The 18,259-nt window shown below is 40.1% G+C and overlaps 1 protein-coding gene across 13 annotated transcripts in view; it reads left to right on the top strand.

Moving 5' to 3' along the window:
- Window positions 1-18,259, top strand: part of CDKAL1 (CDKAL1 threonylcarbamoyladenosine tRNA methylthiotransferase) — a 736,106-nt gene that overhangs the window by 365,493 nt on the left and 352,354 nt on the right. For 8 of the 13 annotated variants that reach the window (XM_078368209.1, XM_078368213.1, XM_078368211.1 and 5 more), the window contains one exon: window positions 3,083-3,106. The exons of the other annotated variants lie outside the window; for them this stretch is intronic. In XM_078368209.1, the coding sequence (XP_078224335.1) occupies window positions 3,083-3,106 (24 nt within the window). The remainder of the gene's footprint in view (window positions 1-3,082; window positions 3,107-18,259) is intronic. 13 annotated transcript variants of the gene reach the window in all.

Below are 18,259 nucleotides of genomic sequence, written 5' to 3'. Positions count from 1 at the left end.
CCAAAGGGGAAAAGCCACTTTGGTAGTGTGAGGAGGAGGCAGTGAGAGTCTTGGGTTAGTTTTGAAGTCTTGGTCCCTCCTGCTCAGGAGGAGCAGCGTGCTCCTGCTGGATATAGCGTTGCCCTCGGAGGTTAGAAACCACTGTCAATAAATCACCTCCTGCCTCTTACGTAACAGCCACTTCACCCGTTTTTATGCTGTTTAATTTTTCAAAACAACCTTTTTGGATTATCATTATTCCCACTTTTATAGATGAAGAACTGGAGATTCAAAGATTCATTCAGGAAGCAACAATGTGTACGTTGGGGTCAGGCTGACTGTTTCTCTTCCTACCAGTCTGGAGTTTAAACCTTGCTCTCCCTTGACTAGCCTTGCTGGATTTCCTCTGACTTTTCTTACCTCTTTGCTTCTAAAGATGATCCCTGATTCCCACATTTCTGGTTCCTGTTCTGTGTGGTGACCCTGCTGTTTGCTGCCCACACCTGCTGCGAGTGCGGCTGAGTGAGGGAATCCAACCTACTGAACGGGAAGCCTACCAAGTTTTCCAAGCAGAGCCTTTTCTTACAGTCAGTTAAAGGTTCGCTCTGGCCATCCCTTTTTAAACCATGGTACAAAATTTTGTAGAGAGTATCTTCTATTTCTAGCCTTTCCTCATTTTCTGCTTTACTGGATTTTAAATCTGTGCACCTCTCCCTCAGTTTCAGGCCTCTTTGGTTGTAGAACTGTCTGTCATTTTCCGGCCCTCGCCTTCCTGTGAGAAGACTATGTTTTATTTATCAAGATAGTAGTTTCAATTCTCTTAGAGCTTGGGGCTTTAATAATTGAGTTATTTTAAAAAATCTTTTTTTTTTTTTTTTTTGAGATGGAGTTTCGCTGTTGTTACCCAGGCTGGAGTGCAGTGAGTGGCATGATCTCGGCTCACCGCGACCTCCGCCTTCTGGGTTCAAGCAATTCTCCTGCCTCAGCCTCTCGAGTAGCTGGGACTACAGGTGCGCACCACCATGCCCAGCTAATTTTTGTATTTTTATTAGAGACAGAGTTTCATCATGTTGGCCAGGATGGTCTCGATCTCTTGACCTCGTAGTCTTCCCATAGCACTCAGCCTCCCAAAATGCTAGGATTACAGGCGTGAGCCACTGCACCTGGTCAAGAAACTATATTCTTTAAGTTATTATAACATTTAAATATATAAGTAAAATGCCATAATATATCATAATACTGTTTTTCTTTGTGATGTATACAGTTCTCTATGACCTGTATCTTACACTGTATACACAAAGCCTCCTGAGTACATATATAATGTGGGTCTGAGAACATATTTCACAGTTGATTATTTAAAAGTCAGATAATGGACGTAAAGGGGTGGGGAGGTTGCTAAGGAAGTTTCTGTAAGGCTAAGAAAAGATGATAAAATTTCTTATTACTGGTTCATGCACAGTTAAGCAACCCAGCAGGTGAAGGAAAATGTCCAGATGACTTGGATTTTTATTTGTTTATTTGTTTTGGCAAGGGACCATCGGCTCTGAATATTAGGCAGGTCAACCCAGGCATCTTCCTTTCCCACAAACCCACCAACTCTGTTATCTGGAACTTAATGCATACATAATCTAATACAGTATCCTCCCATGTGGCTAAGCTTTTCTCCTATTACTATTCATCAAACAGACGAATGACTCTCTAAGTGTGATCCCCAAACCAGCGGCATTGGCATCTTGAATCTCAGACGTTAAGGAGCATCACAGTCACTTGGCCGCCTTATTAAAAACAAAGCTTGCTGGACCCCATCCTCAAGAGTCTGTGATTCAGTGGGTCTTGAGTAGAGCTTGAGAATTTGCATTTCTGTTAAGTTCTGAGATAATATGGTTGCCGGTCTGGGACTACAGTCCAGGAAACACTGAAAACAGACTTTCAGTCTGCTTTCACCTTTGATTTATGAGTCCCTCTTTGCCATATACAGTCATAGCATATGTTTTGTATAGATGATATATAAATTGATAAACTTTCATTTTTCATTCAGAATTCTGTATGCTTGTTATCGAGAATTGATTTTCATGTCACTCTTCCGTGAACGGACTCTTTCTGTTTTCTAACTTGATCTCTTTCACATGAGCAAGCTATTGATTTGGCTGTATTTAACTAGGCATTGGATTGAACTTTCTTACTAATTATTAATCTTGTAGCTCTTTGGTTGATTCTTCGGCCTGTCTAGGTAAGCAGCCATAGTGTTTCTGGGTTTCCTCTTTGAGCCATTCCTAAAATGGCTGTCTGTGAAATGCCTTTCATATCTGTTAGCATGTTGCTTTTTTCTCCTCCTTTTTTTTTGTTATTGTGGTTGTGTCTCGTGTCTGTACTCTTTGTTTTTATGCAGTCTCAAATGTCCTGTTTGTGTCTCCAAAGTAGTTGTAGTTTTTACTCATATACTTTAAAATGCACTTTTTGGAAATCGTAAGCAGCGCTTCAGTGAAGATGCAGAACAGTTAAACCACATACCAGAATCTTCTCCTTATCTCTTTCTAATCAAACTGTCTTCTCACTGCAAGTCCTGGCAATCACGAATTTGTTTTCTCTTCCTTTGGTTTTGCCCTTCCAGATGTCACATAAATGGAATCCTGTGGTATGTAGCCTGATGGGATTCAGAACACACCATCCCAAAATATGGCACTTTGCATATTGAATATTTTAGCTGAAGGAATTTAATAAATGGCAGGTACGGAAAGGACTCTCTGACCTTCCTCTGAAGAAAGTCGTGAGACATGTCATGTGAGTGGTGCTCTTTCTGCACCTGGAGGGGGAAGGGACATTCCTGTCTCCAAAGGCAGAGGGACACTAAGGAATCCAAATGAACACCACAGGCCTTGTGGTTTCTCCCAGTTTCCTCACTCCATTTAGCTCATACCGTTTGTTCTGTCGCATTTTTTCTCAACCTCCCACTCTCCATCAAACCTAGCATAAAAACACCCAGGTTTAGCTGTTTCCTTCCATCTGCATTTCCTTATGAAGACTCCCATATCCCACAACACTTCTGGTAAACAGATATGTTTTGCTTTTCTCTCTTAAAATCTTTTGTTAATCTAATTTACAGGACCCAGCCAGAGAACCTGGGAGGGTAAGTGAAAAGGATATTTTTTTCTTCCCCTGCAGGCTCTTTCAGTCTGGCTTCTTTCATTTAGCGATATCTTTGGTTTCATCCGTACTGCTGCATGCTTCTTCCTTTTCATTGCTGCATGCTGTTCCATTGTCTGAATGTACCACAGTGTTTTCAATCTGTGGATCACTTGAAGCATCCTACATTGCTTCCGGTTTGGGGCTATCATGAATGAAGCTGCTATAAACATTCACATACAGATTCTTAGGAGAACATGTTCAGTGTTGTTTCTGATTTTCCCACCAGGTTTTCCATTTTCACGTAGTCTCTACTTACTGGGATGTGTTCTTTTCTCTAATTCCTAGAGTCAGTGTCCTTTTGCGTGTTGTTAAGAACAAGACTCAAAACTAAAAATAAGTCTTTTATTTTTGACATACATTTCATACTGATAAGAATTAGTATTTTTTTGGTACTTTGATTTTTGTTCTCTTTCACTGCTGAAACTTTTGTATGCTCTGAGATAATTTTTCTTTGCTCATCCGTTGGAAGAGAGAAAGCTACAGTCACTTTTGAGGTATAGATAAAATTAGGTACTTTCAGTACCGCTCTTGAGTTCTGACAGATTGGTCCCAGGGCCCATCTATAAGTCTTCCAAGTAGACCTTTCCATATCCATGTCAAAGGAAATAACTAAACTCTCAGTAGGTGGCTGGTTGGGAGACGGAGCAGTGGGGAATTTGAGCTCCCTGCTGGTCACCTTCTCTCACACATTGTCTTTCCAGTTGTTGCATTTTAGTTGACACGTGTAACTAGTTCCAGGCAGATGCCCCTTCCCCACATATGGTAGGCAGAACCCAAAAATGGTTCCCAAGATCCTTACCTTCTGCTCTACATACCTTGTGTTGTTCCCTCCTCTTGAATGTGGGGGGAGCCTGTGAATATAATGGGCTGTTTCTCCAGTGTTATATAGCCACACATGGCTGCTGAACATTTTTAAAGGAGGCTAGAATGACTGAGCAACCGAATGTTTCCTTTAATTAATTTAAAACTACATAGCCACATGTGGCTAGTGGCAGCTCTAGTTAATAATGTGCTTGCTGAAGTATTTGGGGTGACGTGTCTTGATATATGTATGCATCTGTCTTTGAAATGCATATTCACCAACAATGGATAGTTGTATGGTGAAGCAAATATAGTACGATGTTTATCATAGAATCAAGGTGGTGGGTATATGGGGTTCACTGTAAAATTATTTCCACTTTTTCTGTATATTTAAAATGTTTTATAATAACATGATGGGAGGAAACCTTTTGATGGATGTTACTGAAAAAAATAATCATACCCAGTAAAGAAAAATCTAGGACCAGATGGCGTCACTGGTGAATTCTAGCAAATATTTAAAGAATTAACACCATTCCTTTTCAAATTCATCTAAAAAGTAGAAGAGAACACTTTCTAACTCATTCTCTGAGGCCAGCATACCAAAGCTAGATAAAGATATCAGAAGAAAGAAAATTATAGGCTGATAGCCCTTATGAATATAGATATAAAAATATTAGCAAATCAAATTCAATAGCATATTAAAAGGATTTTGCACCCATCATCAAGTGGGATTTATCCAAGGAATACAAAGGTACTTCCACATAACAAAAGCCAGTCAATATGATATACCACATTAACGTTTTGTAATATTTTGTTACATTAACAAAAGCAAAAACAGTGACCTCAATGATTGCAGAAAAGACATTTGGCAAAATCCAACAGTTTATCTCAGGGATGATGAGGCTGATGAAAAAGAAAAACCCTCTAAGTAAAATAGAAGGGAACATTCTCAACATATTAAGGAACATTTCTGAAAAACTCATGATTAGCGTCATGCTCATTGTTAAATGACTGAATAAAAGCTTCCCCCCTAAGACCAGAAGCAGGACAGGGTGCCTACTTTTACCACTGCCGTTCAACATTGTACTCGAATTCCCAGTCAGAGCAGTGACACAGGAAAAAGAAGTAAAATGCATCCAAACTGGAAAAGAAGTAAAACAATTTCTCTTCACAGATAATATGATTCTAAACATAGAAGATCCCAAAGAATCTACAAGAAAACTACTAGAACTAAGAAATGAATGTAGCAAAGTTGTAGGATATAAGATCAACAGGCAAAAATCAGTTGTGTTTCTCTTTGTCACCAATGAACAGTCAGAATCAATCTGAAAGGGAAATTGAGGAAGTGATTTCCTTTACAACAGCAGCTAAAAGAATAAGATACCTAGGATTAAATTTAACCACGGAAGTGAAAAATTTATGCACTAAAAAATATGAAGCAAGTTGTGTGCTGTGGCACATGCCTGTAGTTGACTACCCAGCTACTCAGGAGGCTGAGGCGGGAGAATCACTTGAGCCTGAAGGTTTGAGACCACCCTGGGCAACATAGCAAGGCCTCATCTCTTAAAAAAGAAAAAACGGTAAATTATGAAACATTACTGAAAAAATGAAAGAAGACCTAAATAAAGGGAAAGACATTCATGTTCAGGGATAGGAAGACTTAATATTGTTAAGATGTCCATACTACCCAAAGTAATCTACAGATTCAACACAATCCCTAGCAAAATTCCAACAGCACCCCCCTTTTTTTGCAGTTCTAGAAAAGCTGATGCTCAAATTCACGTGCAGTTGCAAGGGCCCTGAGTAGCCAAAGCAATCTTTAAATGGGCCAAAATTAGAGGACTCACACTCCCCAATTTCAAAACCTACTACAGAGTTATGGTAATCAAAACACCATAGTACTTGCATAGGAATAGACATATAGACCGATGGAATGGGACTGAATCCAGAAGTAAACCCATACAACTGTAGCCAATTGATTTTTGACCAGGGAACCACATTTATTCAGTGGCAAAAGATAGTTTCTGCACCAAATGGGACTAGATTTCTGCATACAGAAGAACAAAGTTAGAGCCTTACCTTACACCACATACAAAAAATCAATCTGAATATAAGAATTAAAATAATAAGACTCTTAGAAGAAAACACGGGGGTAAATCTTTATGACCTTGGATTTAACAGTGGATTCTTAGATGTGTCACCAAAGGCACAGGCAGCAAAAGAAATACAGACACATTTGACTTCATCGTACATAAAAGTGTCATGCATCAATGGGTACTGTCGAGAAACTGAAAGGACAGTCTACAGGCTTGGAGAAAACATTTGCAAATTATGAATTTGATATAGTTTTAATTTCTAGAACATGTAAAGAACTACATCTCAGCCTGGCATAGCGGCTCATGCCTGTAATCCTAGCACTTTGGGAGGCCGAGGTGAGCGGATCACTTGTGGTCAGAAGTTGGAGACCAGCTTGGCCAATATGGTGAAACCCCATCTCTATTAAAAATACAAAAATTATCTGGAAGTGGCTTGAACATGGGAGGCGGAGGTTGCAGTGAGCTGCGATGATGCCACTGCACTCCAGCCTGAGCAACAGAGCGAGATGCCATCCTCCATCCCCCTCAAAAGAATTACAACTCAACAAGCAGACAGTCCAGTTAGAAAATAGGCGAAGGGTTTGAATAGGGATTTCTCAAAAGAAGATAAGCACATGAAAACATGCTCAAAACATTCTTAGTCTTTAGTGTGATGCAATTAAAACCCTTCAGACTTGCTAGGATGGCTTTAATTAAAAACAAAATAGAAACTAAGTGTTGGTGAGGATGTGGAGAAATCGGACCCTTATACCTAGCTATGAATGGTCGCATTGTAAAATAGTGGGCCTACTATGGAAAACAGTTCAACTGTTTCTTAAAAGGTTAAACGTAGAATTAATATATGACCCAGCAGTGTCACTCCTAGGTATGTACTCCAAAGAATTGAAAACATGGACACAAGCAGATACACATACACAAATGTTCATTGCAGCGATAGCCCAAAGATAGAAACCCAAGTTGTCCATTAACACGTGAATGGATACACACAACATTGGATGTGTGCACAATTTAATATTATTCAACCACGAGACGGAATGAAGTTCTGATATATGCTACGGCATGATGAACCCTGAAAGCATTATGCTAAATGAAATAAGCCAGACACGAAAGGACAAATGTTGTATGATCCCACTTACGTGAAATATCTAGGGTGGGCAAATGCATGGGGAGAAAAAGGAGATTATAGGTTACCAGCGACAGGGTGAAGGGAGGAATGGGGAGTTTCAGGTGATGAAAATGCTTTAGAAATGGTGATGATAGTTATACAACATTGTGAATGTAATAAATGTCTCCGAAATGTAAAACAAAAATTAAAGAGCTTTGTTAAAATGAATATTGAAGACACTGGGAGAAAATACTCACATTTGTTTGGTAAAGGATTAATATCCAGCATATACGTATTTTTTACAGCTCAGTAATAAAGACAAACAACTAACTTTTAAACTGGGCAAAAGATTTGAACAGATACTTCAAAAAAGAAGATAGGAATGACCAAAAAGTACGTTAAAAGTATTGAACATCATGAGTCACAAGGGAAGTGCCAATGTGAATTACAATAGGGTACATTAAGTGCAGCCACCAAAATTTAAAAGATGAAAATCACTAAAATTTGGCAAGGATGTTGAACAGCTGAGTTCTCATACGTCGTTGCCGGGAATTGGGGTTTTCACCCACTTTGGTAAAAGGTGTGGCAGTTTCTTATTGTAGTAAACATACACTCGTCCAATAATCCAGCCATTCTACTCATTTGCTAAGAGAAGTTTATCAAAATTAGTCACAAAAAGGCTCGTATAAGCCTGTTTATGGCTATTTTAACCATAATCGCCAAAAATTAGAAATAGCCCACGTGTTTATCTGTAGAAGAATGGACAAAGTGGAATTTATCCACAAAATGGGCTATTATTTGATGATTTAAAGGAATGAACTACTGATGTAAGCAGTAACAGGAATTTATTTTAGCAATATTATGCTCAGTAAAAGAAGCATTGCACAAAAACCCATGCAAGATGTGATTTTATTTACACGAATCCCTGGAAATAATCTGTGGTAGGAAAAAAATCAGAATATTTGTTGCAGGCACGAGGGCAGAGAGAGATTGTCTGATGAGGTGCATGGGATTACTTTCCAGAGGAAAGTATTTTATATCTTTAGAGTAGTTTGGACCACATCGGTGTAGATGATTGTCGGAACTCGCTCGCTTAAGATCTGTGCATTTTTCTTCGTTTTCTTTTTTTGTAGTTGTCATTGTTCTAAGAGACACGTTCTGCCTCTGCCACACGGGCCAGAGTAGAGTGGTGTGATCAGAGCTCACTGCAGCCTCAAACTCCTGGGCTCAAGTGATCCTCCTGCCTCAGCTTCCCAAGTAGCTGGCACTACAGCCATGGACCACCATGCCCGGCTATGTTTTAAAAAAATTGTTTTTAGAGATGAGTCTTGTTATGTTGACCAGGCTGGTCTCAAACTCCTGGACTCTAGTGATTCTCTTGCCTCAGCCTCCCAAAGTGCTGAGATCACATGCATGAGCCCCGTGCCCGGGCTGCATTTCCTTTCATGTAGATTTTCCACCAAATAAAAACTTCTAGAACATGATATGAAGGAACAAAAGTAATCCCGAGCTTGGAAGATGATAGCCACACAGAGATGAAACAGCGCATGTTACGGGCTTGTCAGCACTGGCCTTGGGCAGCTGCTGCCTGATGTTTTACAGTGTACTCACCATGTTTGTTAATAACTAGTGCTGTAAGCTACATCTTCATGTTTCTTACTGCTCAATTATCAATTTGTAGACACTAAGCAAGATGCACAAGTAGTGCTTATGGAGGTTCCTTCTCAAGAACTTCCTCTGGTGATCCAAGCATCAGTGCCCAGATTGGAACACTGTATGCACTCGTGAGGAGAAAAGTGCTCAGCAATAGATATGGAAAAATCAGTGAGCAATAGATGATTCCACGTATTTTCAGGAAGGAAAAAACGTTTGTAAAATCACCTTTTTCTATTGGTGGCCATTGCAATTTTATACAGTCTGATGGAAAATAAATGCAGTGGTTATCAGAACCTTCTGGTGACATTCCACGTTTTCTCTCCTCTGCTCTCTACTGTTTCTTTGACATTCATGGAGTGTTGGCTCAAAATTTGTTTTCTACGCTCTTACCGTGGGGTGATCCTGCCTCAGTGGGTCTAAGAGGCCATGATACCATTAGTCTTTTTAATTAGTGCATCAGGCGATTTGCATCCAATTCTTTGGGAAATGTTGCATTTACATTATAGGTAAAGGCATCAGACAAGAATTCATCTTGTATTTCTTAGTGGTGACCAATAATAGCTTAAAAATTCAATATAATAGTAAAAAAAAATCGTAACTTAAGATAATACGATTGAATATTTATGAAGCAATTACCATATTTCAGTTCCTCACCTAAATGCTTTTTTTCCATTAACTTGTTTAATCCTCACAAAAGATGGAGGTGCTATAATTATCTCCTTTCACAGATGAGAAAACAAGTGAGAGGATAAATAATTTGTGCCTCCCCCTTGCCCCTCCCTACCCTAGGCACAAAAGTAGTGGGTGACAGAGTCAGGCTTTAAACCAGACGTTCTGGCCTCAGAGCTCGTGGCTCACCCAGTAATTTGCTGCATGAGTTACAGGCGGTATGGTGTGTTAATTCTGACGGTTGGGAGGAGTTCTTCTACAGGACAGTAATGAGGTGTAATCACGGTCCAGTGTCTCGGTCCTCCTTCTCCTTATCTCCTCACCACTCGGTAGCACTAGTGGTCTGGAACCGAGTGAGAGTTGGAAGGCTTTGGCTTGAGCTGTGACTCGATCATTTCTTAGCAGCAGGAAGGTGGGCATGCCGCAGCTTGTCCGCACTGTCGGTTAATAACACTCCTCCTGGAGTGCAGACCACGGGAGGGATGCCTGTGCACGTGCCCGCCAGACGCCAGGCGGCTCATCAGTCATCCTCTGCTTCTCATGCCATCTCGCTGTCACCCTGTCGCCCAGCCTGCTTATTTCTTATGTGCATAAGGGACTCTTCTGCTTTCTTCATGGTCATCTGTTTTTCTTTTTTAATTTTAGTCTTGTCCACAGAGTTATTCTTTCTCAACTCTGCTTTCAGTTACTGCAGCATCCTTAGAGTTCCTGTTTTCTCATGTCTTGCTGCTGCTTCTGCACTGGTGTGACCATTCCTGTTGCATATCTATCCGTATTAAAAATAAATGTTTGCGCTGCCTCCCCGACAGAGAAATGTTACCACAAAGTTGAACTTAAACATGGTTAAGGTAATGAAGAGGCATGGGAGCATTGTTGTTCTTCAAGGATGCAGTCAGCAAAATCCAGCTGTGAAACTCTTTCCTGGACCAAAGACAGTTCTTCAGCTAAGGAAGAGGTCGGGAGCAGCAGGGAGGGAGAGGGAGAGACGCAAGTGGGGACTTCTTCACAGATGAAAAGAGATTTCAAAGAGAATTGCAATATGCGGACTGCATATGGATCCCTGTTCAAACAAACTGTGTAAAAATGGACAATTGTAAGACAAGTGCAAAATTGAATACTGATAAAATGTAAAAGCTATTTGAAAGTTTTTTAAGGTCTGGTAATAATGAAATATTTATGGATGAAATGTCGTATCGGAGATTTGCCTCAAAATCCCCGGTGGGAGCATGTGGCTAGGTGACCAAGGGGTGCTATTGTTGAAGCTGACTGCTGAGAGCTTGAGGATTAATTATACCATACTGTATATTTGTGTATTTATGTGTTTTTACATATGTTTAAAGTTTCCTGTCATAAAAAGTACACAAAATATGTATTTATAACCTTTTTTTATCTACATGATCCTCCAGATTTAGCAAAACAGTTCTCACTTTAAAACCGATTCTAAGGAGTTTTAATTTACCTCATATTAACTACCTACTTCCAGCTTGGCCTGGAAAATTTTTGCTCCAGTGTTTTCTGACAGCATTTTTCTAGATAAGCCAAACTTTTTGGAAGCAGTTGCCTTAAGCGTCTGTCAGTAGAATCTGATCGGATTGGTTAAATTGAATGAATTAAATGGAGGCAAAGTCAAGTGGATGAAAACCTCCTGGTCTTCCACTAAGCATCTGCTCCTTGTGACAGGTTCACAGAGGTCACTTTTACTGGTTTACCTGAGTTGAATTTGAGGGAGCAGGTGCAGAGACGTTGGCTTCTTTTGTCCTGCACCTGCCTTACCTCAGGTAAGTAGAAACACCTGTTGAAGGCAGACTAGCATTACCCAGTAGGAAGGTCTGGAATGATCCCAAATAGGCAGCTCTTTGTGCCGCCTCGTTTTTAATAGCAGGTATTTTTGACTTGGCATCACAAAAGAAGCACATTAGGACATCTTAATAACGTACTAATTCTTTGGGGTTTTGACTGGAGTCGGTTAGATAATCATGATTCATTCAGGTTGCTGCCCTGAATGCAGTTTCAAGCCCAGTGCCATGAGGTGTTCGCTGGCCTTTTGCTTGCCTCAAAGCGAAAGAACAATAGCATTCAACATGCTTGCTCCCTCACTGTATAACTGAATGGTTCAATTTATATCTCCTGCCTGTGGCAACTGCTTTTCAGTAATCACAATGAAGAGTAAGGGATATATGTGTAGGGTTATGTGGCTGGATTATTCCCATGGGGTGGACCCGACCCCGGGGGAAGGATAACGTCAATTTCAAAGTGTAAATATGTCTTTGCCTAATTTTTTGTTCTGGACATCGCTACACTTATTTGTATTGTTTCTAAGGTTTTCTATCTGATAGAATGGAGAATATGCAGTGGTTACATTCTTCTGTAGTCACATGAAGCACTATTCTCCTATTTGCTAAGTCTGTGTGCCTTGAGTTAATATATTTAGCGTCTCTATCCTCGGTCGCCTATTCTGCAAAACGAGGATAATAACAGAACTAACCTCGTGGAGTTGCGATAGGGATAAAAATGAAGAAATGAATGCAGAGAGCTAAGCACAGTCCTGGGCATGGAGTCAGTGCTGAAGAGCTCAGGATGATGATGATGATGATGATGATGAAGATGATGATGAGTAATGGTATAGTAGTATGTGAACACAAAGATTGAGTTGTTTCTTACTAGAGTAGATATTAACATTACTTTATGCTAATAATGCAGTCCTTGTCAAAGAATTCAAATGGCGTGATTATAAATACCTAGCAAAGAAATATGCTTCGTATTTTTGACATATAATTGTGTACTGAGTACATTTTAATCAAAGAGAGAATGGAATTGCTGTCAAGGATATTGGGAGTTCATTAGCTTATTGACTGCACACTAAGTATCTAAAGTGTTATTTTGGTGTCAGCCTGATGCATTAATTTCTAGGTCAGCATATTACTGACCTCAACCATTTGATTCTTTTAAAAATTAGCTTAACTATTTTGTGGCCAGATGCTGTTTTAGAAAATCAGCAAATAATTCAATAAAAATTCTTTTCTCCTTACCATGCCGTTCAGGTGGTCTTCCTAAATTAACAGTGGTAAATTTACCAGTACTAGAACTTGGAAGAATTAACCTCTTAGCCTACACCCTACACTCATTTTTTTCTCTTCTGTGATTCAAACATATAATGGATATCTCTTTATGTGGTCTCGGGGAGAAACATATTAACACTTCACATTTACCAAGTTTTAAATGTAAGCTGTTTGGTCTTTTTAAAAGAAGTTTAAGTGATGCTTCTCTTTATAAAGGCTACTCTTCAGATTCAGAGATTTTCCCTGGGGAAGTTTGAAGGTCTTTCACTTCATGTTTGAGTGTTATAGGTTTAACAACTTTCCCCAGTGTAGAGATAACTGTTAATTTTTACCCTAAGTTATACATTTCTAAACTTTAGTTTTGGACAAATAAAAATAACACATAATACAAAGTGTAGGCTGGGTGCTGTGGCTCACACCTGTAATCCCACCACTTTGGGAGGATCTCTTGAGCCCAGGAGTTCAAGACCAGCCTGAGCATCATAGTGAGACCCTGTGTTTTAAACAGTATATACAATATATAATGTAACTGACACTAGTGAATTTTCCTCAGAGAATAAGCAATGTTAGTTTCGTCATGTTTCCTTAGATTCTTTTTCTTTCTTTCTTTCTTTCGTTTTCCTGACTACTTTCATTTAAACTTGGTTTTGTTTTTTTTTTTAAGTTTTCTTTTTTTTTCTAAAGACGGGGTTTCACCATGTTGGTCAAGCTGGTCTTGAAATCCCGACCTCAGGAGATCTGCCCGCCTTGGCCTCCAAAGTGCTTGGATTACAGGTGTAAGCCACCATGCCCGGCCTCTTTTTTTCTTTTTTGAGGCAGTCTTGCTCTGTTGCCAGGCTGGAGTTCAGTGGCGCGATCTTGGCTCACTGCAACCTTCACCTCCCGGGTTCAAGTGATTCTTCTGCATCAGCCTCCTAAGTAGCTGGTACTTCAGGCACCTGCCACCACGCCCAGCTAATTTTTGTATTTTTTAGTAGAGACATGGTTTCATAATGTTGGCCAGGATGGTCTCAATCTCTTGTCCTCGTGATCCACCCGCCTCAGCCTCCCAAAGTGCTGGGATTACAGGCGTGAGCCACCGCACCTGGCCTGTTTTTTTTTTTTTTTTAATGAAAGAATATGTTATAGATAAAGTCGAAGTTCCCTATTACCTCCTACCAGGTTCTCTTCACCTTCTTCTCTGCCAGAAGTGACTGCTAGCATGAATCTGCTGTGTATCTTTTCTCTGTATGTATATGCTTTGTCAATTTATAATATTAAAAAATGGTTTTACACTCTCAGATATTATTCAGCTTTGCTCTTTTCACTCACTGTTTTCTTTTTTCTTTTTGTTGAGAGAAGAGTCTCACGTTGTTGCCCAGGCAGTAGTACAGTGGCACGATCTCGGCTCACTGCAGTCTCCGCCTCCTGGGTTCAAGCAGTTCTCCTGCCTCAGCCTCCCGAATAGCTCAGCCTACAGGCGTGCGCCATCACACCCAGCTAACTTTTTTGTATTTTTAATAGAGACGGGGTTTCACCATGTTGGCCAAGATGGTCTCTCATCTCCTGACCTCATGAGCCAGCACGCCTGGCCCACTCACCGGTTTATTTTGTGGACCTATCCATATTTGTCCATTTATCTGTTTTATTTAATAGCTCTATAGTAGTCCATCATATTAATTTACAACTTACTCATCTGGTGATGGATATTTGGGTTGTTTCAATTACAAACAGTACAATTGTAGTGAACATCTTGCACTTCCTTCCTTTTATTCGCATGTGAGTTACTTCAGGATACCTTACCTGTAAATGAAATTGTGGGTTAATGAATATGCTTATTTTCCACTTTGCTGGATCTTACCTGAATGTTCTCCTGTACTTCTCTCCATAGTGTGTGTTTCCATTTCCTCATACCCTTGCTCAGCGATTCATTTTTAGGGTTCAGAACCTAAAGTGTCTAGCAGAAGAAGGAAGTCAAATGCCTCATGACTTTGTAGGAAAGATGGATACAGATAGAGATGCCTTCATTCAGTATGTTCTCATCATCATGGTGCTGATGATTCCCATAGGAGATTTCGGAGCTTGCAAGTAACGTCTAACATGGGCAGTCGTGAAAAGCCTGTCATGTCTTCATCTCTTTAGCATGGTTAAACTGCCACTGTTTATAATCATTCCTGGAAAGAATAACAACCCTTCTGCAAGCAAGCACTACCATACCCAAACACATATCCGGCTGTGTGATTGCTGTAGAAATACGCAATTTCAGAAGTCATTCCCCAGAGTTTTGATCCTCAGCTTTCTTTTTTTTTGGGGGGGGGGGGGCAGAGTTTTGCTCTTGTTACTCAGCTTGGAGTGCAATGGCACGATCTTGCCTCACCACAACCTCCACCTCCTACGTTCAAGCAATTCTCCTGCCTCAGCCTCCCGAGTAGCTGGGGCTACAGGCGTGTGCCACCATGCCCAGCTAATTTTTTGTATTTTTAGTAGAGATGCGGTTTCACCATGTTGACCGGGATGGTCTCGATCTCTTGACCTCGTGATCCACCTGCCTTGTCCTCCCAAAGTGCTGGGATTATAGGTGTGAGCCACTGCACCCGGCCCTGTTCCTCAGCTTTCTTTATCCAGTGGTCCTTTTGATAAATACCTTACTTCTCTCTCCCCCGCCGCCCCCAGCCTCTGATATGCCACCACTTACATCTGGTCTCCAACATTATTGGGAATATGTAAAACAAATGAAAATAGCATTCTGAGCAGTGACTGAAAGAGAACCCTGACAGATAAAATTGAAGAGATTGGGATTGGAAATGGCTTTTTTTTCTTTTGAAGTCACTTTGTGCAATTTAAAAATGGGGTGGAAAGAATAGATAAGAAATCTTGACCAAAACAAATTAGTAAGTCTGAAATTTGAATACGTTCGTTTGATATAAAATGCATATTTTTGTAACTGCTTAAATGAGTAGTTTCTAGTGCTAAGTAAAACAATACTGATTTTAAATTAATAACGAACGCCATGGTTTGAGTTTTTTGGCTGAGAAATAAATATAGTTGTGTTTTATTGGTAAACTCATCAAATTAATGTGGTTCATTTATTTTTCAGTTAACATTCTGGTTTAGGATTTTGTGTACCACTATAGGAAACTGAGACTACCAGATATCACCAAGTTGGGGATGGAGGGTAGGAGGCATCACTGAGATGAAAACTCCCTCCCTCCCCACTCCCTTTCTCAAAATAACTCTTTCTTGTCTCCAAGAGAGCTGTGACCTTACAACTCTGTTATGTTCAGTTCAGTCAGATTAAAGGGTTCTTGGGTTCAGAGGTTGGTTTCAGAAATTATATTCCACTTGGACCTGTGCCTTAGTCTACTTGGGCTGCTATTACAAAATGCGTTAGAATGGGTATGAACAGCATGGACTTCCTCCTCGCAGTTCTGGACTGGGAAATCTAAGATCCTGGTGCCAGCAGATTCGGTGTCTGGTGAAGGCATGCTCTCTGCTTCTAAAGTAGTGCCTTCTAGCTAATCATTCACATGACAGAAGGGGCGAACAAGCTTTCTCAGGCCTCTTTTTTTTTTTTTTTTTTTGGGGACAGAATCTTTTCCTGTCATCCAGTCTGGAGTGCAGTGGTGGGATCTTGGCTCACTGCAACCCCCGTCTCCTGGATTCAATCGATTCTCCTGCCTCAGCTTCCCAAGTAGCTGGGATTATAGGTGCACACCACCAAGCCCAGCTAATGTTTATATTTTTAATAGAGATGGGGTTTCTCCACATTGGCCAGGCAGGTCTCAAACTACGGACCTCAGGTAATCTGCCCACCTTGGCCTCCAACGTGCTGGGATTACAGATGTGAGCCCCCACACCTGGCCTCTTGGGCCTCTTCTATAAGGGGCACTAATCCTATTCCTAAGGGAATCGTTGTTATAGCCTCATCACCTCCCAAAGGGCCCTTTGATTAAAGTTGATTCCCGTGTGGACATTTGTTCAGAAATGAGTAAGTCAAATGGGACACCACAAAAAAGGAGACTATTTCCTAACCCCCAGTAGAAATGAATTGGGCACCAGCGGAGGTTTTTCTATTTTTCTTGGCATCTGAAATAAAAGTTGCAGGCCCAGATAAAGAAGTGATAAGTATGCCAAGCCCCTTAAAGCAGAGGCCTCCCAACCTTGCCGCAAGCCAGACTGAGTGGGGCCTCATGACCTGGCCTCTGTTGACCTTGGGAATCTGGTAGGCAGCCAGATGCTTCAGATAACATACATCTATAATATAGAAAAACAAGTATTTATTAGGGAAGGCTTCCTAGAAACAGCCCTCATTTTGTGTCTTTTTTCCACCCATCTTCAGTTTTATATTCAGAAAATAAGTCTACTATTTTGGTAAGGGATTACAGTATTATCCTAATTATGTAGGAAAATGTCTTTGTGTATGTGTAGAAAAAAGACCGAATTGAAATAAAATAATCTAAGTGATTGTTATCTCTCAGTGGCGGGATTAAGTTATTTTAATTTTATATTCTATGAAATATTTACAGCAAGTGTTCATTATCTTTGTTTCCTACAATGAGCATGAATTAGCTTTCTTTTCCTAGTTATAAAATAATTAAAAGTACATTTATTTCATTATTCATTAAAAATACATTTTTGAAGTAATTAAAAATACAATAAAAATCCATTTAAGATTGGATTATATGAATGACTTGGTCAAAGGTCTGATGAACTGATGAAATCAGGTTTCCGAATCTTTGGAGAAAACCATGAAAATGTTGCTGCTCTTTAGGGCACAGTCTTGTCAATCAACAGATCTTGACTCATTTGCTTCTGGGTGTGGAAGGATGGCCCAGCTCCTCTTAGGTGTAGAATTAGTTTGTGACAGCTGCATTTTGTAATGGGAGACGACTTGGGCACTTTTTACTGTTTTTACTGAATTTTGTTTCCTTTGCTTCTGTCTACCTCCCTGTCTCTTGTTAATTTGTGTATCTGTTCCTGTTCTGCTTGTCTTTATACCTCTGGATACTCTCTTGGTCCTTAGTTATATAGTATATTTCATGCTCTCTGCTTATGCATGCACCTCACCTCCAGCCACACCTTCTGTGACATTTGGAATTCTGGTTCTTGGTGATTGTGTCACCATCTCCAGTTGGGAAGTCCTGAATGAGATGTGTAAGCACGCTAGATCATGACTGAAGCATCTGCTCTAAATGTGACTGTCATTGCCACAGTGGCCTCCTGCTTAGGCTTCCCCTGGGTTCTTGTCAGGAATTAGATTGTTTTTACAAGGGTTGTTCTAATTCTGAGGTAGCCTACTTTTGACTATTAACTATTTTTCTTGGCATCTGAAATCAAAGAGTTGGAAACCTGGTTTCTCCTTCTAAATTATACGGATTCAGTAGGCTTAGGAATACTTACTGAGAGTATTGATAAACCAAACATTACTTAAATGATCTACTCATAAAAATTATTGAGGAAAATAATGTTTTGTGAAGTCAATTCTATATGTTTTTGTATTTTTACATACAATAAAATACCCCATTTAAAATAATTTTATGATTAAAGCTTTTATTATTTTATTTTTTGAGATGGAGTTTCACTCTTGTTATTCAGGCTGGAGTGCAATGGCATGATCTTGGCTCACCGCAACCTCTGCCTCCTGGGTTCAAGCAATTTGCCTGCCTCAGCCTCCCAAGTAGCTGGGACTACAGCCGTGTGCCACTATGCCCAGCTAATTTTTTGTATTT

Source organism: Callithrix jacchus, chromosome 4 (assembly GCF_049354715.1).
Source record: "Callithrix jacchus isolate 240 chromosome 4, calJac240_pri, whole genome shotgun sequence".
In the NCBI taxonomy this organism is placed as follows: Eukaryota; Metazoa; Chordata; class Mammalia; order Primates; family Cebidae; genus Callithrix; species Callithrix jacchus.
Note: the sequence above shows the minus strand (reverse complement) of the source record. Positions and strands in the feature narration are given on the sequence as shown.